Source organism: Bemisia tabaci, chromosome 10 (genome assembly GCF_918797505.1).
Source record: "Bemisia tabaci chromosome 10, PGI_BMITA_v3".
Classification (NCBI taxonomy): Eukaryota; Metazoa; Arthropoda; class Insecta; order Hemiptera; family Aleyrodidae; genus Bemisia; species Bemisia tabaci.
The window spans coordinates 9,937,406-9,960,584 of NC_092802.1; the positions used below are offsets into that span (position 1 = coordinate 9,937,406).

General features: G+C 38.4%; 3 protein-coding genes across 6 annotated transcripts in view; 1 reads left to right on the plus strand and 2 right to left on the minus strand.

The window, feature by feature from the left end:
• LOC109044729 (uncharacterized protein in vnfD 5'region) overlaps positions 1–23,179 on the minus strand; it is a 354,911-nt gene that overhangs the window by 82,818 nt on the left and 248,914 nt on the right. The gene's annotated exons all lie outside the window — the stretch shown is intronic.
• LOC109044737 (uncharacterized) lies at positions 857–10,920 on the minus strand. 2 transcript variants are annotated; one of them, XM_072304862.1, is made up of 6 exons: positions 10,707–10,920; positions 9,355–9,546; positions 8,190–8,533; positions 5,911–6,299; positions 4,441–5,020; positions 857–2,233 (listed from the first exon to the last, which is right to left on the minus strand). In XM_072304862.1, the coding sequence occupies exons 1-5, from the start codon at positions 10,749–10,751 to the stop codon at positions 4,482–4,484; spliced, it is 1,509 nt and encodes a 502-aa protein (XP_072160963.1). In that variant the 5' UTR covers positions 10,752–10,920; the 3' UTR covers positions 857–2,233; positions 4,441–4,481. The 2 variants fall into 2 exon arrangements, with proteins under 2 accessions (XP_072160963.1, XP_018918131.2); XM_019062586.2 differs by having other exon boundaries at positions 4,592–5,020; positions 10,707–10,918.
• Positions 11,337–21,251, plus strand: LOC109044750 (protein D2). 3 transcript variants are annotated; one of them, XM_072304864.1, is made up of 8 exons: positions 11,337–11,475; positions 12,644–12,779; positions 13,229–13,375; positions 13,768–13,849; positions 14,512–14,687; positions 18,182–18,325; positions 18,728–18,871; positions 19,945–21,251. In XM_072304864.1, the coding sequence occupies exons 2-5, from the start codon at positions 12,710–12,712 to the stop codon at positions 14,618–14,620; spliced, it is 408 nt and encodes a 135-aa protein (XP_072160965.1). In that variant the 5' UTR covers positions 11,337–11,475; positions 12,644–12,709; the 3' UTR covers positions 14,621–14,687; positions 18,182–18,325; positions 18,728–18,871; positions 19,945–21,251. The 3 variants fall into 3 exon arrangements, with proteins under 3 accessions (XP_072160965.1, XP_072160966.1, XP_072160967.1); XM_072304865.1 differs by lacking the exons at positions 11,337–11,475; positions 18,728–18,871 and having other exon boundaries at positions 12,550–12,779; XM_072304866.1 differs by lacking the exons at positions 11,337–11,475; positions 18,182–18,325; positions 18,728–18,871 and having other exon boundaries at positions 12,550–12,779.

The following is a 23,179-nucleotide window of genomic DNA, read 5'->3' on the forward strand; positions in this document are numbered from 1 at the left end:
TGCGGAAACTTCAGATTCGGATTCAGCGACCCAAAAAACATAAAGTAGGCCAAAAAAATCGCTGTGTACCCAAAATTCCAGGTAGACTTACCAGGCGCCTGGATGCTAAAAGCAATATTAGATATCGGTCTGAAAGCTAGCAAACTTTTCACGCGTCGTCGTAATAGATGTATTTTCCTTCTCCCGGCAAAATTGTTACGGTTATCAAAACAAGTTACATATTCATCCTCGAGGTGTGTTTTAGTAGAATAAGAAACCTTTTTCTCGTGCTGAAAGTCACTAATTTCTTATTTTTAAATATTTCTTTTTGTTGCTTAGAGAAAAGAAAAGGTAGGACAGTATATTTTAAAATTGTAACTCCAAATTCAGAGGTGTTCGATTTCAGTGGCACACAACATGTCATTGGTTTCACTACTAAACCCTATTGTTGCAGTTTTTTAAAAAAAAAAAAAATGAAGCGGTAAATTTCTTTTTCGCACTGAGCAAAAAATGAAACGAGAAAAAAGTTGGAGGGTTTTAGCTCCCCAACAAGGTACCTTCTTCTTGCATTTTTCAAATTAAAAACCTCGTCCTTTTTATCAGAGGATGGTCATCTTCACCGGTTAGTTTCAAACTCTTCGCCAATTTTTTCATGTTTCTGTTACATACCTAGTGCCTACTCAGAATTTCATTTTAAACTATGAGTGCGTTTTTTATTTATTTATTTTTTTTTTGTAGTATACAACAGTGCTAAGAAAGAACACCTTATGAACATTCAAGAATTGTTAAATTTCCCTTAATAACATCTTTGTTTTGTGGAACGTTATGGTTATATTGGCAACGCCTGAAGGTTCATGTGGTATTTTTTCGTTAGCACTGTAGTATAGTGCAGAAGTTTCTCAGTATTCTTCTGAGAATTTTGAACCCTTGTATGGTATATTACTCTCGAAGATGCCCTCTTTATGATTGTTGTTTGTACATGCAGGCAATGAACATACAGTTTTGAAGTAGAAGATTTTCGGTCGGAAAATTATTCTTTTTCTTTGTGTTCTTACAGTTGCAAGAGCAGGAAGAGGCCAGAGCCCGCTGGGAGGAGGAGTTTCCGCCCTACGAAGGCCTGGAAGATGAAATGTACAGCTCCGAGGATGAGGAGGAGGTGTACGAGTCTAACGAAGAGCAGGTTGAAGAGCCTCTTGTCCTCCCCTATCCCGACGAGGAGGAAGATCGGGATTTTTTCTTAGATGAGATGATATTTTAGTTATAGTACTGTTAAGTTTCTTAAATTTTTCTTTATTTTTGTAGTATTATTAAGTTTCTTTCGTTTTTTTCTTGTCTTAACGAGTTTTTTTAATAGATGATTTTAAAAACTTAACTTCCTTTTGTTTGATTTTTTTTTTTTTTTGATGATTTTTCTGAGCTCTTTTTTTATTTATCATTCCTTCTACTTTCTCTTATAATTATTTTTCGTTTTCTATTTTGTTGTTAAATTTCTTCCTTTCGCTTTTTCTTTTTCTTGTTTAATTTTGTGTTTAATAATGTTTCTTTTTTTCACTTTTTCTTTTTCTGATTGTATTTATTTCTCTTTTCTTTTCCCATTCTGTTTTTTCTCTTCTCTTATTTTTCTCTCTTCTTTTTTTATTTTTAACTTTTCCGTTTTCCTTTATGATTTTTCCTTTCTGAGTTTTCTCTTTGCTTATTCGTCTCTTCGTTTGTTTTTTGTCTCTTCTTCTTTTTTTCATTTTTAACTTTTCTGTTTGCCTCGTTTCGAAGTTTTCATTTGTCCTGTGTAACATTTCCATAGTAAAAATTTTTCTCCTCCAGTGAGAGTTGTGCTTGTTGTCTGGGGGTTATTTGAAGGGGCCCCCGTTCATTGTTAGTTTATGTTGTTAAATTGAAATAGGTTGCAATTCTTCTTTGCATTGCATATAACCAATCTCACTGTCCCCCCATAAAGATAATTTTGTTGTTTGGTTGGAATACTTCTACAATGAGTATTCGTTTTTTAATATTTCTCAATTTAAGGGTTTAAACTTACAATTTATTGAAAGTCTATTTTCAAATTCAACATCAAATTCATCTATTTTCAAATGTAATATTTTCGTTGTTCTGGTGATCTTCGGCTTTCTTTTAATCGCACGGGGTGGCGGGCAGGGACATCCAACGTTTGGTGCAACATTTTCAGCCTCCTGTTGCTCAGACATCATTTAGTTTCGTGTAAAGCAATGAATGTTCCTTCTTTCGTATTCCATGGTACCTAAGGGAAAAGGGAGCGAGTTTGTATTGGTTCAAACTGGTGGTTTTTTTGTTAGCGGGTGACGCCTACTTTTCTTGCGCTGCATTAAAGTCTCTAAATGATTCTTGATTTTTTGCTGTGATTATGTTACGTTTTGAACCTGAGAGCACTAACTAGATATCGAGTTTTCATTAAACGCTCTTACAGATGGATGGTGGTAGTTGCAATAGGCATACAGTGTAATAGTAACATCTCAACTGAAGTACATTTTGCAATTTGGAGCTATAAATTCCTGCTCGGTTTAAAAACTACGTATGTGCCATTAGTCTCCCCATTCACATATGTGTTTTTCAGATGAGACAGAATTTATAGGTCCTTAGTGCAAAATGCAGTCCAACTATCGACAACTCACGAGTCTCTGGTGCCACTTATTTTCCTTCTCAGCCTACAAGTACCACACGTTTCAATCAATAGAATCTCTCTGTTATCCGCTCGTTCACTTTATCTTTCGTTTCATGTATCAATCAGCAGAGTTGCGAGGGTTTAAGAAATCTCCAATTTGCCAATGTAGATTTTATGAACAACATTCTCTCTGCTATCGTTTTATGAAGGAAAAATATTCGTCTTGACAGTACCCATAAACATCCAGTTCTTTAACGATTTCCCCCCTTACAACAGGTGATCATTCCTTATTAAGACCCTTTGCCTAACAGTACTGGCACTAATGTAATGAAATTTTAGCACCGTTCGGCACCGTTGTGTTGATTTGTGAGTATCAGGCCACCCTATGTAAATTCGAAGAAGTTCATCAATGCCTGTTTTAATATCAGAAGAACGGGGTCTCTGATTCTTCTGGTAGAATCCTCTTGTCTCACAAAAAGGTGGAATCCAGTCAATGAGTGGCTCACTTTTGTCTTGGCTCATTATGAGTGGGTGGCCTATCAATGAATGGCTCGCCTTTGTGTGAGGGCCCTTGTTACCTTTGCAGGCGGGAGTTCACATTGCTGGTCCGCGCCCGTCAAAGGGTCGTGTTCTCCAGACAGTCTGGCGCTATTTGTTTTAAACGATTTGGTCTAGTCTTTGAATAGCTGCAAATGAATTTCTCTCTTCCTCACTGTCTAGGAGCACTCAGCTCTCCCACGACGCAGGATGCGCATTGTTTTAATACATTCGAATTTGAGGATTCTTTACAGTAACATTTCTCTAAAAACATTACTCACTTAATACCGAATTTGAATAGCCCTTTTGTAAGAGTCCCGTATTCCTTTAGATTTCAGTGATGAATGCATGAATGACAGTTATCATTTGGACTACATTTTGCACTTAGGAACTATAACTTCCACGCCGGTTTAAAAAAAGTATTTGCTCTTAGTTTCCCTATGCAAACACGTGTTTTTTCCAAATGTGCCAGAATTTATAGCTCCCAATTGCGATATGCAGTCCAATTAAACCCCTTTTAGTTACGTGCCATATCACCTAGTTTTCTGTACAATGTACTATTTGTATAGTATTGGAAGAATTTTTTGCTGACCGAAGCAGACTAAAAATTGAACATTGTATAGGTCATCGAATTGGCGCCTCCCTCTCCTTCGGTGTTCTGTTTACGTGCATTTCCTAAGTTTCAAGATATTTTCATTGGTAAGTGTACACTTAGTTTTGCAAAAGCAAAAAATGCAAGATAGGAAAAAATGTTTAGAAATTACATTTTAAACCCTCTTCCCGTTTTTAATTTTGAAACCTTCAACTTGTAAGTGACCTTACACTACTCTTTAAACTCTTTTTTAAAAATTCAACAAGCATTATTTTTTGTAAAATTAGTTTTTTCACAAAATTAGATCGCTCTCAGTGGATCGCCCCATATTACAGCTCCAATTGGAGATTAGTAAACACTTTCTTATGATGGCAGTGACCTCGGCCTTCCGCTTATGTAGATTCAAATAATCGAATAACCCATTCAATAAATCAATAATCGATAGTATCGATAGATCGAAGAATCTCGTTTAAAAATGGTTTTGTACACAACAAGGGGGTAAGGTCAATGACAGCTCCACTTGGAGACTAGTAAACACTTTCTTATGATGGCAGTGACCTCGGCCTTCCTCTTATGCAGATTCAAATAATCGATAATCGATAGTATCGATAGCTCGAAGAATCTCGTTTAAAAATGGTTTTGTACACATCAAGGAGGTAAGGTCAATGACCTTCAGTTGCATTAACACAGTACTTACGGTTCACTGTCCAAACCACTTAGGTTTGATTGACAGGTCCCTTAACAAAACATCCCCCTGGGACCACCCACGGGGGACCACCCACGGCGGTATCCCTTTGTGTTAAGTTTGATTGACAGGTCTATTGTATGACACAAAGCGCGGGACTTACTACTCCTTCCACTGATGTTGAACTTTTTCCGGAAGAACATCTCCTTGTACAGGAGCTTCTGCAGAGCCTCCTTCATCTCGAGGTTAGGGGTGGAAACCCCGATTATGAAATTTCCGGACACTCCTGTAGGGGTGAGGTAGCCGTTTTCTAGCAAGAATTGTACCATCAAGTCGTTGTCCGTTGGGCTGTATTTGTAGTACGGGGCAAATAGCCCCCGGAATTTAAGCGAGTTGAGTCGCATATACTTCTTGTTCAAAGCAGCGGGGAGCCCTGTGCTCAGGGCCCCTTCCAAAAATGCCCCGAAAAGGTCGTAGTCGAATAGTTCCCGTAGCTGTTCCATGACGGAAGGGGTCCTCCAATAGCGTTTGAATTTTCCAGTCTTGAAAAAAGTCATTACGGAACGAGTATTGAAATGTCTCTGCATGCTCCCTGTAAATTACCAGAATTTTGAATACGTCAGTGGACAACGAGACATATACAGTGGCGTGACTCATACATTTTTAGGGGTTGAAGATAATCTCGGAAGAGAAGGGATCCAAAAGTTTAAGCTCTGGCATTCTCAAAGTAACTCATTCGTGAGGTCGTTCGCAAAAACGTGTGCAGAGGAGTTTTAAATTAACATTTTTACACATTATACAACTTTTTATGAGGTCTTCGAACCCTAATCTTCCGAACCTGAGGGCACAGACACTGACACTCCTAACATAAGTTGGTTGTAGTACCACTCGGAGGAGAGAGAACCGAAAGGAGAAGTTGAGAATGAAGAAGAAGAAGGAGAAAATAAGGAAAATAGGAGGAAGAAGAAAAGGGGGGAAGAGAGTGAAAAGGTATAAAAGGAAAAAGATGAGGAGGAAGAAGAATTTCTTTTTCATCGTCTTTTCCTCACTCTTTTTCCTCATCTTTCTCTCTTTCTTCTTCTTCTTTTGCTTATCTTTTTCTTCTTTTTATTTTTCTTTTTATTTTTTTCTTCTTCTTCTTTCCATTTCTTTTCCTCTTTTTTCCTCTTCTTTCTCTTCCTCTTGTTCTTCTTTCTCTTTCTCTTTTCATTCTCCTTCTTTCTCTTTCTCTTTCTCTTTCTCTTTCTCTTTCTTTTCTTTTTTCTTTTTCTTCTTATTTCTCTTCTTCTTTTTCTTCTTATTTCTATTTTTCTTTTCTTTTTCTTCTTCTTCGTACTCTTTCTCTTTCTCTCTCTCTCTCTCTCCCCCTCTCTCTCTTTTCTTTTTTTTTTGTTTAATCTTTACCTCCGACACATTCGGGTCTCCAAGACCAGAGTTTGGCAGAATAGGTGGGTTGATGAAGATTTCGAAAAGACCACCAACCTTGAGCACGATAGCCGCCGTACCAAAGCGCGAGTCTCTCCAAGTGGTGGAGCTGCCCTCGACTCATGGCGATGTCCCGGAGCTCGGTTTCGCTGAGGCCGAAGAACGGGGCGAGATCGGGTTCGTCGAGGGCGGAGGCGGCTGTGAGGTTGGCGTAGACGACGCTGCTCCCTATCCGCGTAACGCCCGTCGACAGGGAGTGACTCACGAACTCGTCACCCTCCAGCAGGGCCGTCAAGAAGCGGCCCACCACGTCCAGGATCCGCTTGTCCGTCGAGGTGCCCGGCATCCCAGGGTACGAGCAGCCCGGTTGGAGGCTCCGCGTTCCGGGCGCGTCGAACCCGTCGATAAGCACCACGCATTTCCGGTCGAAGTGCCAAGATAGGTACCTGGACATGGAGACACGAGCTGTAAAAAATGTCAGTCCTATCGGTAGATCCTATACTGAAAAAAAGAATGGCATGGTTCTTGGACATATCGACGGTGAAACCTCTAAACGCTTCTCGTCCTAACCTCTAAATCTCGTTTCCGGTGTTTAAAAACTCCAGTCCTATATGGGTTCTTCTAAGGGGAGAACATATCAACATCATTCCTTGGAGTTTCCTTGCAGATTGGTTCGGCACAGAGAAGGAAAATCATGGAATTGTTTAAAGAATTGACGCGGTGAGTAGTTTTGAACCTCGGTGAGTATAGTACCTCATGGAATGAGGTATGACAAGGGAGGACGTATTTCATCTGAACTAGTCTCCAAGAATATCATGTGAAAAATGGAGCTCTTTTTTTCCTCTTAACGTGTAAAATTTATTGGTGTCATGAAGTGAACGGTGTCCAAAAGTGAACAATTCCGAAAGTGCAAGCAAAAGTAAAAAATGCATATATAGCCTTACAGCGCAAACGGGGAGTGTTGAAACTCACTCCAAAAGCGCAATTCGCCTTAATTGGGAATTTATGCGAGGAACTTTAGGCCGGCTGAGAGAACTGTTCTTTATATATTTCGCATTTAAGCGTTGCGTCGAAAGTATTTTTCTAAATGGAGTAAAAATCCCACCAAAAGCCGACTCGTTAATTTAGATGAAAGGCAACTCTGCAAATCTTTCTCAAATACCTTTTTTACAATTTCGGGAACTGGCGACGTTGTAATATATTGAAACAAGCAAAGCATTATTCGGAAAATTGACAATTTAACATAAAAGTTAGTAATAATTACTTCGTCGGCGCGATGGGCAACGCTAGGTGTTACGCGGTACAGAAATAAGCAAAGCATCCCGAATTAGTATCACATGCAGCTCGAACACTAAGCGAATTTCATTATAACGCCTGGATGCAACTATTCGAGCTCTGCGGATGTCAGTTTTGCATACGCACGGATCTGAAGGCGTTTTGGTTCTCCACAGGCACTCTCCGCTTCACCCTCTGCGTAGCGCAACGCAACGGCGCGGTGGGTTGTACAGCGACGATCCGTATTGACCGAGTGTCTCCAATTCTACAATAGGTTTACACTATGGAGATATGTCGTAGGCACGAATAGTTGCTCCACAAGTATAATGCTCAGCACGGCTCTATATTAAAACTGAAACTGAAAATATTCTCTCATCCTACGCATGTGTGATATGTGTAACTATTTGTGCGTAGTGAGTGTCTTTGCAGTGAAAACGAAAAATGGATCAGTTGTGATGGTCTCATAATCGTGTTTTGATGCTCGATTATTGTAGATCCGCTAAAAATAACTAGATTCGTCCAAACAGCAACTTTTTACGTTCGATATTAATCGAAATATCGCCTTTGAAAAATTCGATTTATGTCGTCATCCACCGCGGTAGTGCCAAGTGCCACCCTTATTTTCTTCCACCTTGCTTCAATTTGTCAAGGAGACATTTGCCCTGGTAACTCAACGTAAAACAAGAATGAAAGGAGGGTGAAAAGAAAGCGCTTCCATGGTGGATGACGTCATAAACCGAATTTTTCAAGGCGCGATATCTCGGTCAATATTGAACGTAGAAAGTTGCTGTTTGGACGGATCTTATTATTTTCTGTGATCAGAGCAACTGGCCCATTAAAGGCGCTCTGTCAGTTAAACCCTAGTATACAAACCGCCGCCTAGCTGATTCCGACGGTGGATGTACTTCGATGGATACTTTTGGGGAAAAACGACAAAATTTAGATGCTTAAAAAAACTTGAGATCACGTGTGGAGGGTTTTGCGAAAAATTTCGAGAAAATTTTGAAATCTTTAATCCAATATGGGCATCATAAAAGGAATGAAACTCAGTGGAAGCTGACCTGGTCATCCTGCGACCCATGAGTACGAAATGCTCAGGATTAAAATTAGACTGGAAGAGTAACTTAAAGCAGCTGTAGTACTCCTGAGGAGCCCTCGAGACCAAGATTCTACTTCTAAGCAGATACTTGTATTTAAGGAGCATGCGGACGATCATATCCCGGAAGGTCCGACCGAACACCAAGTAGCTCGGATGGCAGGCTAGATGTTTCAGGTTCAAATAAAGAACGGGGTGTTGCGCAAAATGACGCTCATAGTATTCTTCCTCCCGCCGAATCTTGACTCTCTCGAAAAAGGGTGCATTTTGAGTGGTGTTAGGTTGAATTATGGTCCCATTCCGGTCTGCCTAAAACAAATGTATTTCACAATTTTGAAAAACAGCGCGCTTAGTTAGAGGGGCTCAACTAGAATCAACTTAATTTCATTCCGCGTAGCTCAATATTTTCTCAGGATTTATTTTTTAAACAGGAAACTAAACATCATAAAGCCTTGGCATTTTCCTCAGAATTAAAAGAGTAAACTCACATTGTTTTAGTATACAGGAACATGTTTAGTTTTCTATTGAAAATACAACGCATATTAGGTAATGAAGTAACTTTAATGCAATTAGAGGAGTTCCGGTTTGATACGTTCAATCATCCTGCTCAGGATTCATACCAAGGCTGTCAAAAATGATAACGGGTGTCAACTCTTTATTGTTACATTTGGGATATTTATGATCAGTTTTTGACCGGAAAAATGATTGAATTTTGCAAAATGCCGCTCTCAATGGCTTTGCAGGGTATGGGAGTGCCTTTCCTGCGCCTCGATTATTGAATCGTTATCGAATGACTTTGATCGATTTATAGCATTGTTAAGATAGGGAAATATCGATTAAGGTCGTTCGATAACCATTCAACAATCAAACCGCAGGCCTCCTCGGTAGCACTTAGGTTTCTCTCAACTTACTTTAGGTGAAATATTGTGAAATTTAAACTATTTAATCGCGAGAAAGCAATCGTCAATCATGTTCAGATGCGATTGGATTGTCATTGCTTGATCAATTTTAGAGCTACGTTAAATCACAGTTGTCTTAAAATTAGGTACTAAGACTTTAAAAAAAAACACGCACAATAAAGAAATGAGACAATTATTTGTGAAAACATGTGGAGGCGTAAATATACCAACCTGGAGATCGAGGAAAAGTTGAAGCATAGAGAGGATAGTTGACTTGCCAAAACCTTGCGGGGCGAGTACCATCAAATGTTTTGGCTCCCTCATGAAATATTTAATGAACATAGTTTTGTCCGTAAAATAAGGAGAGTAGACTATTTCAGAGAAGTTACTCTCCATAACACGAATCAACTGCTGTTTAGTTGTCTGGAAACATTAAAGCGAACAGCAAAGATTTAAAATCTTTTTTAGCCGATCAAAAAGAAAAAAAAAAAAAAAAAAAAAAAAAAAAAAAAACGCCGTGACTTTAACGAAATACCGTGCAATATTAACAGCTGTGGAAATAATAATTTATGTAAGCAAGAAAATTGATGAGACTGCTGCAAGGAACTATTACCTATAGCTTTCAAGCCGCTCACTTTGTCTAATCAGGGTATTGAAGGCAAACTGGCTAGCATGAGCGCGACATTTTGGGATTCGAGTAACACTAATGCGCTGGCGTTATTAAAAAATGACCTCAACCTGGTCAAACTGCTGCAAGTAACTACACCTGCTCCAAAGCAGCTTATCTTGCCAAAGCAGAATATTGAAGGTGAACTGGTCAGAGCGAGTGCGAGACATTACCTTATGTATATATTTAAAGTGATAAAAACCCGTTTTTGCAGTTATTAAATGAATGAACATTGCTAGACTGCTGCAAGCGACTGTTGCTGCTCCCAAGCATACTACATATATTGCCTAAGTAGAATATTGAAGGCAAACTGGTCGAGGCGAGCGCGAACATTGCAAGTAAAATGATTGAACTCGTTCTTGCCGTGTGATTAAACCAAATTAATGAAGCCAAATCGCCGCAAGCAACTTTTGTTTCTGTGAAGTCGCCTAAATCGCCTGATCAGACTTTAAATGCGCTTTATACGCGCTTAGAAAATAGTTGTGGATGGAGTCGTCAAATTTTGGCGTTTAGAATATTCGGCAAAAATTGGCGATCGCCGCGCCAGCTCTTACCGGATGCTTCATTTGTCAAAGTTGAAGAAGCTGCGCCTTTTAATTGACAGTGTATTCTCAATGCCGGGTTTCCCGATCTGAGATTATAGAAGTTTTCGGCCGTGCATTAATTGAAAATAGGTTTGTAATTCTTCATGAATGTCTGGATTATTTCCACTTGCACGGATTCGGTCTAGATCATGATTACCTGATTATTAATTAGTCTACTCGGGCTTACAGTACCTCTCTTTAAAAACGTTCAAGAGGGGGAAATTCAGCCGAAAATGGAATTGAAGCTGGCTTTGGTCGGAGATGCCTCCTATTCTCTGATTTTTCATAAAATCGAAATTGCGTTTACGAAAGAAGACAAGCTCAGAACTTACATCAAACACAGCAGCTAGGACACAGAAGAAAGTGAATCGGCCCATCGTTGACGATTTGATCCCACGATGTCAGCTCATTGGTTATTAATTTGGAGCGCGAAATAAAGAAAAGCAAAAATGAATCAGAGAGCTTTCATCGAAACCGCACGACGTATTTTAAAAAATATAGAATGTACGCACTTAAAAGAGGAAATAAAAAATACGACGCGCCGCACATGGGACATGGGTCTCGATGGAAGGATCCAAAATGACGGGTCGTCAGAGCTTATATACTCGAGTTGATAACATCAAAATAAATCTTCAGAGCAGTTGTATAATCGCAGTATCAAAGAGATAATCAATACTTAATGCTCATTGCACACTGGTGATATGAAAAAACCAAACCGAATACGAGTCCAAAATTGAATTTTGGTTGAGCGAGACTACATTAAGTTAGTGCGACTAAAACATAGAATGAAACTAAGGAAATTCGGGGTGGATAATACCAACACCCGTTCGGAAATTGAGGTCTACATTTAAGAACGGGTATTTTTAAGTTTTAGGATTTTGGACCCCTGAGTATTATAGCAGACTTTTTAAAAATAGAAATTCGACTGCGAAAAATTTCTTTTGAATTAATTGATATTGTATTCAGGAATGAGGCAAACAAATTTAAATTTTTTTACAGTAATTTAATTGCCCTTAATAGCTTACAAAAATCTCTATTTTTTCACGTGTGAACCGACTGCGACTCTTTAGCGAATGAAATATGGTCACATAATCTCAGCAGGTGCATTTTTTTTTTTATTATTATTTGCACAATAGAAATTTTGTAGAATAAGCACTTTTAGACTTCATATAAGTCTTTTAAAAGCTTGTCTTAATGGTCTCCTGATGGTCTTTTAAAAGCTTGTCTTAATGATATGCTCGAGGGATTGAACAAAGATGATGTGGTGCGCGAACTTATCTCGAACCAAACCATTTTTTCCCATGGAGGTATTTGCACTTCCTTATAATTGCTCTCATGCGAGGCCCTCGGCCTCGACACTTTCAATATAAGACCCCGACAGTGCCAACCTCTCAGTTTGAATCCCAAATCGATGAAGAACACGGTTTTGCATTTCGATGGTGAAAATCGAGAAACGCGTATCCCGATTGCTATTTTGGCAAATGTCCAGCTATTTTTCTATCACTATAAGTGAAGATAAAGAACGACTGAGAGGCAATGCTTGAACTTTGCACAGGATTCCCTGCGTAGGATGAAGAAAAACAGATAATGGCCTTGTCCACACGAACGCGGTTCGCGGAACTCAGTTCGAGAAACTTGTTCCCGGAACAAGTTTTTTGCTGAGCTGAAACTTATTCCTCGAAAACCTGGAATTTCCCCCGTGCTCCGAGCTTCTAAATATGTTTCTTTTGATGTGAATTTGCTTGTTTTTGTTTTTCACGTCCTTTACGTATGATCTTGACATTTATTTTTGTTACTTTGGCGGTCATAATAATCTATTATTTTGCAATAATTGTATAGTTTTATTGAAGTTCCGGTTCCAGTTCGGACGAACCCGTGTGGACAGCATGCCTCGTTTCAAGGAGCAAGTTCCGGGAACTGAGCAAGTTCGAGGAATAAGTTCCGCGAACTGCGCTCGTGTGGACAAGGCCCAAAGAAATGCAAAGAAGTCATGAGTTTCCTTTTGAATGCATACAATATCGTCGTTTTCCCCACGAAGAAACGTAACTACATTGCAGCGTTGCCAGACTCCTCTTTACTTTTGTTATATTTAGTCGCAAACTGACTTAAGCAGGTTTATTTCAATACATTTCAAGAAGAGGAGCCTCTTCAGATAACAGATATGCAACACACACTACGAGCTGATGCAGGAGACGTCATTCCACCATTTAATCGCAATGTATATTGCAACGTATGCCAATTAGATCATGAGAGTTTTTTCTGATGACAGGTACACTACGTACACGACAATATCAGCTGCACAGTTGGCTTCGGAAACGAGATTCCGGGAGCGGCCATGAATGAAAAACCGTGTGTTGGATGGTCAAGTCCAAGCCCATTCGGCATGTACACTCTAGTGTGCGTAGGTAAAATATAGTTCTCTCACTATTTATTCTCAAATGGCATGACAAGCTCTCGGTGCGACGACTGATTGAACAACACGTTTTTTATCCCCTTTATGCCTTTACGCCTCTTTGCGGCGTCATGTGCTTTGCGATAAATCGATATTGATCTGCCATTTAAACCTATGGAAAAGGATCGATAAACAGGGCTTTCGCAACGAACACCTTAATAATCGATCTTTACTATGGCTTCAAATGGGGAATATCGATTGTCGATCACTCACGCTTCGACGCCACTGATAATCCCTTTTCTTACTGAATTGTCTCAAAACCGAGTTGGTCTTGTAATGTTGGATCTGCTCGTGGCATTCCGTCAATCATTGACGAAACCATCTAAACTCTGAAGATAAGTTATTGGCACGCGATAATTATTGATAGTATTGATTTGATTTTTATGTTTTTCGATCTCTCAGGTCCCGATATGCCAACATTGCTCAAAGCACCAAAATATCGTAGTTTCTTGCATTGGCACGTGGGAAACATTCGAAACGATAATAATACGGTTGGGGGTGAAACCAGAGTGGAATACGTTGGTATTGTCAAACCTAATTATGGACCTGGTAAGCTACGCTCGTCTTCAGAGTCAAATTATAGTCATATATTATTGAAACGATTGGCTTTTTAATTTATTATACATTAATTAATTTTTGATTTTGCTGAATTTTGATGTGACATTTAGGGGGTGCAAAGTGAAGGCAATGTCTCAATTTTATCTGAGTTCCTCTATATAACGGTTGATGACATTTTTTGCTTCAGATAAAGAAGAAACAAAATATCTCGTAAAGTAAATATATTTTAAAATGATTTGTTTTTATTCTCAAATCGGAGAAAAATTGTAAAGCAAACGTTTTATTGAATAAATTGCAAGCAAAATGGTGGCAATGGGCAAGGAAATCTGAAAATATTTGTTGCTTGAGATTCCTAAATGATTCTAATTTCTCTGTCCAAGCAGGAAAACATCGCATAGTTTTCATATTGTACAGGCAAAATCAAGATGCGGAATTGTATTACGTAACGGACGTCATGACAGAAGAGTGAGTAAGCTTTTTATGATTTCACATAAGTGATAAACAGGCTCCAAATTTGGTAAAAAAAAATTGTTTTTGTTTCACCTTTTTTTTCAATCATTGACTTTCAAACGCATCGCATTCAACTAAAAGGGACCAACGCGATTAGAATGTTGTAAAAATGTTGCTTCCTCGTTATTTTCTAAAAAATCTTCTGGAATAGGAAATTTATTTTTTGCCTCCCTTCAAAAAATTGTCAATTTTAAAATAAAATAATTGTGTAAATTTTAAGACTGTAGTACTGTTCATATATTAAGTTTTTTTCAAAAGAAAAGAGGAAGTTGCAAAATTTTAAAAAGACTGTATAAATGTTAAATGCGATCCAAATGTCAGTAGAGGTCAAGTATACCTGCAAGGTATCTCGAATCAAAACACGGCCTCTTCCCTGATCCCTTTGAAAAAGCAGCGAATCTATCGCCAGAAAACATTCAATTGTTACGAATATTCAGTGAGCTAGAAAGCGAAAACTTCTCACAAATTGTTTACAAATACATACATACCGCATTTCATATTCGAGCTGATGAGTCTCCAACTTTTTGATTGGCCCTGAGAATACCCCTTGCGTTCACATTCTGAGCTTCAGCATGTTTGAACGCGCAATACATTTATGTTTATTTCCTTCCTTCTAGTGGCGACATGGATGAACGAGAATTTTTTGAACCGAGAGTGATGACAAAAGAGAATCACATGGGTAAACCGATTGGAGTCAATTATTTCTGGGTCACAACTGCCGACTAAGAGGATGATTCAAGCATGACCATGATCTGGATCATAAGAGCGTACGCAGAGAGGAAGAATAAGACAGGTATGGCTCCTCTGATATTTTGTGAAAAAAAATTAAATCAAGACAGGTTTTACTTTCAAATCTACGCTGTTTAGTAAATAGGACTGCACCACAGAAAAAATCAACAGTAGCATAGTACCTCATGCATTATTAGTTGATGGCTGTAATGGAGATGTTGCATGTGTGAGGAATTTGCAATTTGACTGTTGATTCTTGTATAAAAGTTCGCGAGAAACACAATGGTGCCACTGGTTTTCTCTGAAATCATCTCCCAAGCTCAAGAAAAGCTCTCAAAGTGAGGCCAAAATGGAGGGGATATCCCACCCTACCCTGAGAGTCCACCTCTACATCAAAACAATCTCTCCGGGCAGAGATAGGGAGCATATACATTGACAGGGCTGCCACTTTATTTGGGGACTCCACAACTGAAAACACGGCAACCCTGCTGATGTATTTGCTCCCTATCGTTGCATGGAGAGTTTGTTTTAATGTAGAGGTGGACTCTCGGGGCAGAGTGGGATATCCCCTCCATTTTGGCCTCACTTTGAGAGCTTTTTTTGAGCTTGGAAGTTGATTTCAGAAAAAAACCAGTGGCACCATCGTGTTTCTCGCGGACTTTTACATAAGAATCAATGGTCAAATCGCAAATCCCTCACACATGCAACATTTCCGTTAAAGAGTGGAAATTCAAAACGTGGTGAGCGTCATCAGGTGTCGCTGAGTTTCCTCCGATGCACAGTAGAACGATTCTTTGGAATAAATTGGACATGATAAATTTGGCAAAAATTGTAAAATTATACGTTTATCTCGTCATAATTTTAATTTTAAGGGGTGCTCAATTTTGAACTTTTTACGAGGAAACCATTGAAACTACGTTTAAAACATCAACATTTCATATTCTCGAAGATATAAGCTTTTAAAGTTCTTAAACCATGTCCGACCTCTCCTACTGACTCAATATATTGTGCGACGTAGATATCCCTTGAAAAAAATTCGTCAATAGCCTGCCTTCTCGACTTCTCTCAATAAGCTACACGCGCGAGAAAAATAAATGGTTATCACGAGGAAAATTGTCTTTGACATAACTGATAACCCGTGATTAAGTTTCATCACCTACCAAGACATTTTTTCGTTAAAACAACCATTTCTTGTCGTGATAGGCGAGGAAAAAATATCTCGATCAAGAACTTTTTCCCTTATTCTTAGATAAAAAAATTATCACGATGGCACTGATGTCAGTGATGATGTTCAAATTTTTGAAAGGTTATATCTAGTCTTATTGAGAAACTAGGGGGCCTACCCCCTGACCGCTACACGGCCCAACCCCCGGGAGGGCGCCTCGCGCCCTCAGGCCCGCTTCGCGGGCCCTATACGCATAATTATGTATAGGCAAAAATGTTCTTCCATTTTATTACACCATTTTGTGTTCGAGCTGCATCGATTTCAATATTTTTGACGTAACACTCAGATTTGTAAATGATGAGGAATAGCTGGATGTACATAATTCCACAGTCCACTTACTGAAGAAATTTCCATTTATTATGTCATTTTCAAATACTTAATTTAAAAAAAAGAAAATCGGATTTCGACCGTTAAGAGTTAATAATATTTGGTCCGTCCCGACGCGACGCAGCGCCTACCTTCTCAATTTGTATCTGCTGTTTATCTGCTGTAAATATTAATAGAAATTCAGCAAGCAAGTAAATTGACCAATGCCACAAATCGAAGCCGGAAGAATGCAGGAAAAATTGAGTTAAACCTTATACTTTGGACCTGGAACCTTGAACCCTGAACCCTGAGCGATGCACCGTTCCTCAACTCTTCGAATGAGGAGCCCTTCACGAGCTTTTCCATTGTTTTATTGTTTATTCGAGTCACTCAGGTAGAATCCCACACCTTTACGTTTCCAGCGGAAACGACATATCTCTCACGCTGTTAACATTGGACTTAAGTGACATGAGCTTTAAAAGCTCTACAACATTAAAAGTTCGGGGTTTCATGATTTTTTGCACATCTACATCTACTACGGATGACATACATGTAAATATCATCCTAATTGGTCCGGCAGTTCGTCAGAAATAGTGCTTCCAAGATTTTGCTTGTAGCTGTATAATATAGATATTTCAAAGCATTTTAGGCCAACCACGGGTGAGATTTAAATGCAAAAGCTGAATGACTTTGCACAAACGAAGAAACTTCATGCTGAGCAGTTTTAATGAAATATGTAGAAACTTTTACCAGCAAGTCATGCACAACTTTATCATGATTATATGTTGGAATTTGAAGGCATGTAATTAAGAAAACTATTAAACTCTCTCAATTTTCCATCATTCATCTTATCACTTATCAGACATTTTTTAAGCAACGTATCTTCTTACCACGACGGTGGATCGATTGGCTCATACATATACATAAGTTCCCGCTGGAATAATCGTATCGTTTTTCATTCAGAAATACCATTAATCGGCCGTTAACTAAGAATAACGCTTAACAATTTTTATGTTAAGAAATTCGCTGTTTTTCCAGATGAAAGATTGTAAAAACATTTCAATCAATAGCCAAATTATCACTCGCAAATTGTATTTTTACGAGAGAACGGTGAGCGATTTTACTTAGAAATTTTACTCGTTTTTTCCCTGATTACACGCAAACATCCAGCAAAATATTGGCTACAGCAAGGTTGCACAGTCAGACTCCTGCAAAAAATTTGTCTCCTTGGGATTTTATGATCAATTTTGCAACCTTAAAATGCATTACGTTCTTCATTGTAGAAAACGATGCGTTATTCTCCGTGTATCAAGTTTTCAGTTGAAAAGTAATCACCATTCTTGCTGGAAATTTTTTTGCAAGGCTACAGTGTGAAATTTATACACATGCAGTGTAGCAAAATTTTAAACTCTTACTTATATCGAAAAATACAATTATTATCATTTTAGAGAGAGTTTACATACGGTATTCAAGTTACGTTCATCCAACATCGTTACGAATATGTTCAGAATCTCCCGAATTATTATAATTTAGATGCTGAAGTACCTAACTGCTGAAAAGGTGAATTCAGCAAGTCGGGAGTTCTCTGCACTTTTTCAACTTTCAGGATGTTAAATCAACAGAAAAAATTCCACATACAATTACATGGACAGAGGTACGTTTGTCTATTTTCATTCTCGGCGTGTTTCTCTTGTGTACCCCTAAAGATATTTTGCTGGTGTGGGCTGTGGATGTCCTGACGGTGAATCTCCCATCATTCCAAATGATTCATGAATTCTTTAGTTCACTGAAATTATTATTTGCTCACAGTTAGCCAATCTCCATTTGAAAATGGCAAGAGTGGAAAAATTGAGCTGATATTGCGTTAAATTTTGCTTTAGTGAAAATAAATGTTTGCTGTACTAAATTTTGCTTTAGTAAAAGTTCGCAAAAGGCCCATTGATTCTATGCACATTGAGTCCAATACAATAAATTGTGTACAACTTTATATATTTTATCTACTTTGTGATCGTTTTTTTCTCGCTCAGCTGTATAGCGTGAATCTGAGGTCACCCCTCGACTTATTTCCTAAACCGAAAAATTACTTTGAACTTTGGCCTGGTGATCAAAAGCCAACATTCGACCAATGGACTTGGGTATCTCTCCGTACGAGGGTCGATGGACCATTCATGGTAAATTCTAAATTCTTGACCATTTCATTTTCTTTAAATTAAAGGTGACCCTACAGCGCTTTGGAGAACGATTTGATTTTCGAGCAATCTTTTAATAATCTTTAGATTTTAAAACGCGTCTTTCAAGCAGGTCCTCAAATTAACATCACATCAGTCTGAAATGCGGCAGCTCTCTGCAGGCAAGATTTGACCGCGAAGTACTTCTAAATACCTTTCAATCTTCGCCGCAAATGCATTTTTCATGATGACTCCTTTCCTGGAGTATGGTGCACGCTAAATTTTTCGTTCTTTACTTCATTTTCACCATTGATACACGAGAAAAAGTAAGCGTATCAAAATGCAAAACGATTTCGATTATAAATGAGGGGAGTAAAATAATTTTCTTTCCCCCTTTCCCTCTAGGTATTGACACATTTTCAAGGAACTTTCCATATTCTGAGTAAAATGACCTTTAAGAAGCACGCTTAAGAATTCGGTTGAACATTGGATCTATCGAGAACATTTTAAAATGATTTCTCAGGGAACTCTCTTTGTGTACTTATTCAGGTAATTAAGTCCTTTAACTGGTTCATTAACATTATTTTAAAACATTTCAAGGGACCAAAAGCTTTACAGCAAATGTTTGAAGAGGTTCCTGACGTTTTTTTTTTTTTTTTTTTTTTTTTTTTTTTTTTTTTTTCCACGTAATTTTACCGAAATCCACGCAAAAAAAAGACCTCCCGATAAAGGTTTTTTCAAACATTTTCAATAGTTTTTTCGAGTCGTCATTTCAAAATTTTTGAGTTTCTTAAAAATGTTTTACCAGTCGCGCAGTGGATCAAGTCTATGTGAGAGGTCGTACAAAATTTGGGAACTTTAAAAGCTCATAACTTTGTTTATACAAGACCTTGAGGTCTTAAAAGTGGCTCCATCGATTCCCTCGTGAAATTTTCTTTGGGAAACGCCCCTAAATATTTTAAATGTGACGAATTAAACGTTAAAATTTGCAACTGTAATAAAAACAATTTATGTCCGACCTCTCTGATTGACGCGATCCAAAGTGAGTTGTTGCCAAAAGAGTCGCCTCGGATGCTCAAATGGACGCATTTCTGTCAAACAGAACTATGCGCATCATGACGTGAGCCCTTTTATGCATGTATTCTTATGGGTCTCAGGGTTCATGTCTTAATGCACATAGGTCCGTTTGATAGAAATACGACCAAATCAGCCATAGAGTACATAGAGTCGTAATGTAAGTGGGTGAGCTGGCGCCACTTTTAAGCATTTTCCAGGTCCCGAATTCTGAGACTCCTGTGTGACGCCGGGTCACTTTTTCGATACATAATCGATCGTTTGCGATACACGGGTACCCGGCCATCCGATGTAAACAAAGAAGATAGGAATCACCACGTATTCCACACCGCCATTTTGGATCGAACATGTATCGAAAAAGTGACCCGAACTCGGCGCACACCGGGCTCGGAACTCGTCGAGCAGAACATGGCGCCAGCTCTCCCATTTACACTACGACTCTATGTACTCTATGAAATCAGCAAAAACAATTCCTTGAACGAGTACAGGATATCCTGTTGAACCATTTCCACTATCGCCGTTTTCAGGCTGAGTTTCAAATGTTTCAGCTCGAGTTCAGATCAAATTTCTTCGGCAGAAACAACCAAGGCTCAGCAAGAATTGCCAGATTGGAAGTGAGGTACGTGCCATGCACAAATCCAACGAACGCAAATGCCCGGTTTTATTACAACGACGGATCACAAAGACTTCACTCACATGGTCCATCTGCATCCCTTAAGGATTTCCCTAGAAACCCCTCACTAGGGTCCTATAGGGACTTCCTCGGAGTCCCCTCGTTGGAGTCCTTGCCGCCATCGGAATCAGCATCGCCCTCACGAATACCGTATTCACGAATGTCGTCTCGACCGTCGTCCTTCAGATATCAAGATCAACCCCTAGATTAATCCCCTGGATGACCCTTCAAAGATTAAGTAGAAAGCCTGAAGAAACTCCTCAATTTTTTTTTTTTAAGTATACTTTATTGTTAGCTTCCAACAGGGAAATATAAACAATTTGCTTAAATTACGAGGTAATTGTATAACAAAGCAACGACGTGCTCATCGCTTATTAACATAAGATTAAGGAGAAAAAATAATAATTTTCTACATAGTAGAACAATTATATTAGCTTGAAAAATAGAAAAGAACATCCAGTAGATAAATTTAAGATTAAGGATGATTAATTTAAGGTAGAAATAAGTTATGCAAGTTTTTTAAAAATCGGAATCAGCGTTAGTGACAAGCTCCCAAGGCTTTTCCCTCTTAAGTCTCCTTATTTCTTCAATATTATTTAAAAGTTCAATAGCTGTTTCGTTTGGAATACGATGTATCCTGTCTTCGTATCTTTGCGAAATTTTTTGAATATATTACTCAATTTCCTTAATATTTTAGACCGCATCGATTGCAATGATTTTAAACTAGTTTTGGGGACACATCCCCAAATTTGGCAACCATAAGCCCAAGTGGGTCTTATAATTTGCTTGTATAATAATAACTCATTATCTAATGACAGGGAGGACTTTTTACTGAAACTCCTCAATAAGATACAAAAATTGTTACATTTATAAGAGCCTTCACAGTAAGGAAGATAAAACAAAATCTTGTGTTAGTATGTTTCAACGATCCTGGGTGTTTCCCTGGACATTTTGAAAGCACTTAGTGCGACACAAAATAAAGGGGAAAAAAATCTTCAGAGTGAGATCACCAAAACTTGAGTTGAAAATATACAAACTTGTTACATTTATAAGAGCATACACAGGAAGAAAGAGTAACCAAAATATTACGTTAATATGTTTCTACGAATCTGAGCGTTCCCTCGGAAATTTTAAGACCCACCTAGAGCGATACACGCACACACCCAAAAAAAAAGAGAAAAATAGGAAGTAACACACGAAGTAACTGAAGCTATTGGTTGATTTTTATGTACTTGGATTTCCCGTGTCAAATCTACTAAATCTTTGGGTTGTGGTGACCAAAATTTTGTGTTGAAAATCTGTAACCTCGTTAAAATTATTATTCGCCAGCCTCCAGGATAGCATCGTTGGAAATCCAAAACGCTAGCCACTCGCAAGTCGCGAGCACTGAAAAAGGGTAGGAAAACAAGAAAACATATTTTCGGCAGGACACTTTCTCCGTGATTCAATATCTCAGAGAAGCCTACGGTTTGGATCGGTTTAACACAAAAGCAACCAGGTGTAGGTGGACGTGACACAATAAAAAAAAACACAAAGTAACACAGAGTGACATCAAGCACGGACATTTTTATCTGTGTATTTCCACTGTGTGTGTTCTTACCAAGTGTAGGTGAACGTGACACAATAAAAGAAACACAAAGTAATAACACAGAGTGACATCAAGCACGGACATTTTTATTCGTGTATTTCTACCGTTTTTCAATCACCAAATTTTTTGCTGCCCAAACGGCGTGTTCTTAGTCGTTCCACAATCGGTTTTTTTGGGCCGTTCAAATAAATAATTTAGTGGGGGCTGGACTTGCTTTATGAGGTCTTACAAGGGAGAGGGGGTCAAGCACAGTCTTTCGTAAGCCTTACTCATTTTTTAAAAAGAAGTCTGATTTCCGATAAAATATTTATTTTTAAGTATTCTCCAGGCTATTTAAGGTTATTTTCTGACTAATGGGAGGGGGATGGAGCCAAGCCAGAGAGAGGCCTTCAACAGAGGACCATAATGGATAATTTTATGGAAAGAACTTTGAAAATTTAAATTTGAGTAATGGATCCTACCGAGAAAATTTAATGGTTTGCCGTCATAAAAATAAAGACATGTCACAAAAATTGCAGTTTTGAGATAGCCAGTGCTGTGTAAGTAATTTAGTCGCAACTTAGACTTACTTGGAAAGTTTTTTATTGGTTACATTAAGTAAAAGCTTACCGGCTATCGCCATTGCCAGAACTTCAGCAGAAAAAATAATTGATACTTTACATTTGAACTATACCGTAGTAACTTCAGAAATAAAGAGAATAGGGACTATTGCAGCTATTGCAGCTTTTGCAAATTTTTCAGTTCCGCTCAACCCACCTCGAGCTTGACGAAATTGAAGCGTTTTTTTATTTTATTTTTCGCAGTGGCACATAATTATATTTTTCCTAGCTTGGTTGGCTATTTTAAATTTTTTTAATACTTCTATCAGTCTTCTATCGTTGGAATTATGTAAAATTTTCAAACTACTGTTATTGATACTATGGTTGGAATCATCTACATGTTTGTATACATTGGAACAACTTCTTTTAAGTGTTCTTAAAGGTATTTTTGGAGTTAGAGTAAGCTGTATCTTAGTTGTAAGGGAAGGAGGGAGGGCTTTTTGACCTTTTATAATGTTTGTATGACTGTGCCTTTATGAATAAAGTTTTATACATTTTATTTTTTCTGGTTTATTTGGCTTCTATCCATGTTTATTTAGTAATTTAGGAATCTACAGTCATCTGTAGACATGAGTTTTAACATGAATTTTATTTTATTGTCAGTAGACATCAGGAGGATTTTGGCACATTCATGCTCCGGCTTTCAAATTTTCAGGGATTAAGGTCGAGTATGATCTGTTTCTGCAGATCCACTCGTCAGTTCCGTGAAAATTGGTCGCCAATACCGAGACCTATTGGTCTAGGGTCAGACGCGCTGACCACTAGGACCTGGCCGGCTAAGTTTTTCAATGCTTGTTCACAGTCGAGATATTGCAAATTGGCAACACGGGGTCTTGCCCATTAGAACGCATCTAAAACAGTTTATCTACATTGAATCGAGATGTTTACCCTAGAGTCAATTATTTAAAATGGATTCAAATGGA

Coding starts and splice junctions, on each gene's coding strand:
- LOC109044737 (XM_072304862.1), bottom strand. CDS start 10,751: ATGGGCCGATTCACTTTCTTCTGTGTCCTAGCTGCTGTGTTTGAT. Junction 8,534..9,354: donor AACTTTTCCTCGATCTCCAG/GTTGGTATATTT, acceptor CATTTGTTTTAG/GCAGACCGGAATGGGACCAT. Junction 6,300..8,189: donor ATGGGTCGCAGGATGACCAG/GTCAGCTTCCAC, acceptor CTCCATGTCCAG/GTACCTATCTTGGCACTTCG.
- LOC109044750 (XM_072304864.1), top strand. CDS start 12,710: ATGAATGAAAAACCGTGTGTTGGATGGTCAAGTCCAAGCCCATTCGGC. Junction 12,780..13,228: donor GTACACTCTAGTGTGCGTAG/GTAAAATATAGT, acceptor TCGATCTCTCAG/GTCCCGATATGCCAACATTG. Junction 13,850..14,511: donor ACGGACGTCATGACAGAAGA/GTGAGTAAGCTT, acceptor CCTTCCTTCTAG/TGGCGACATGGATGAACGAG.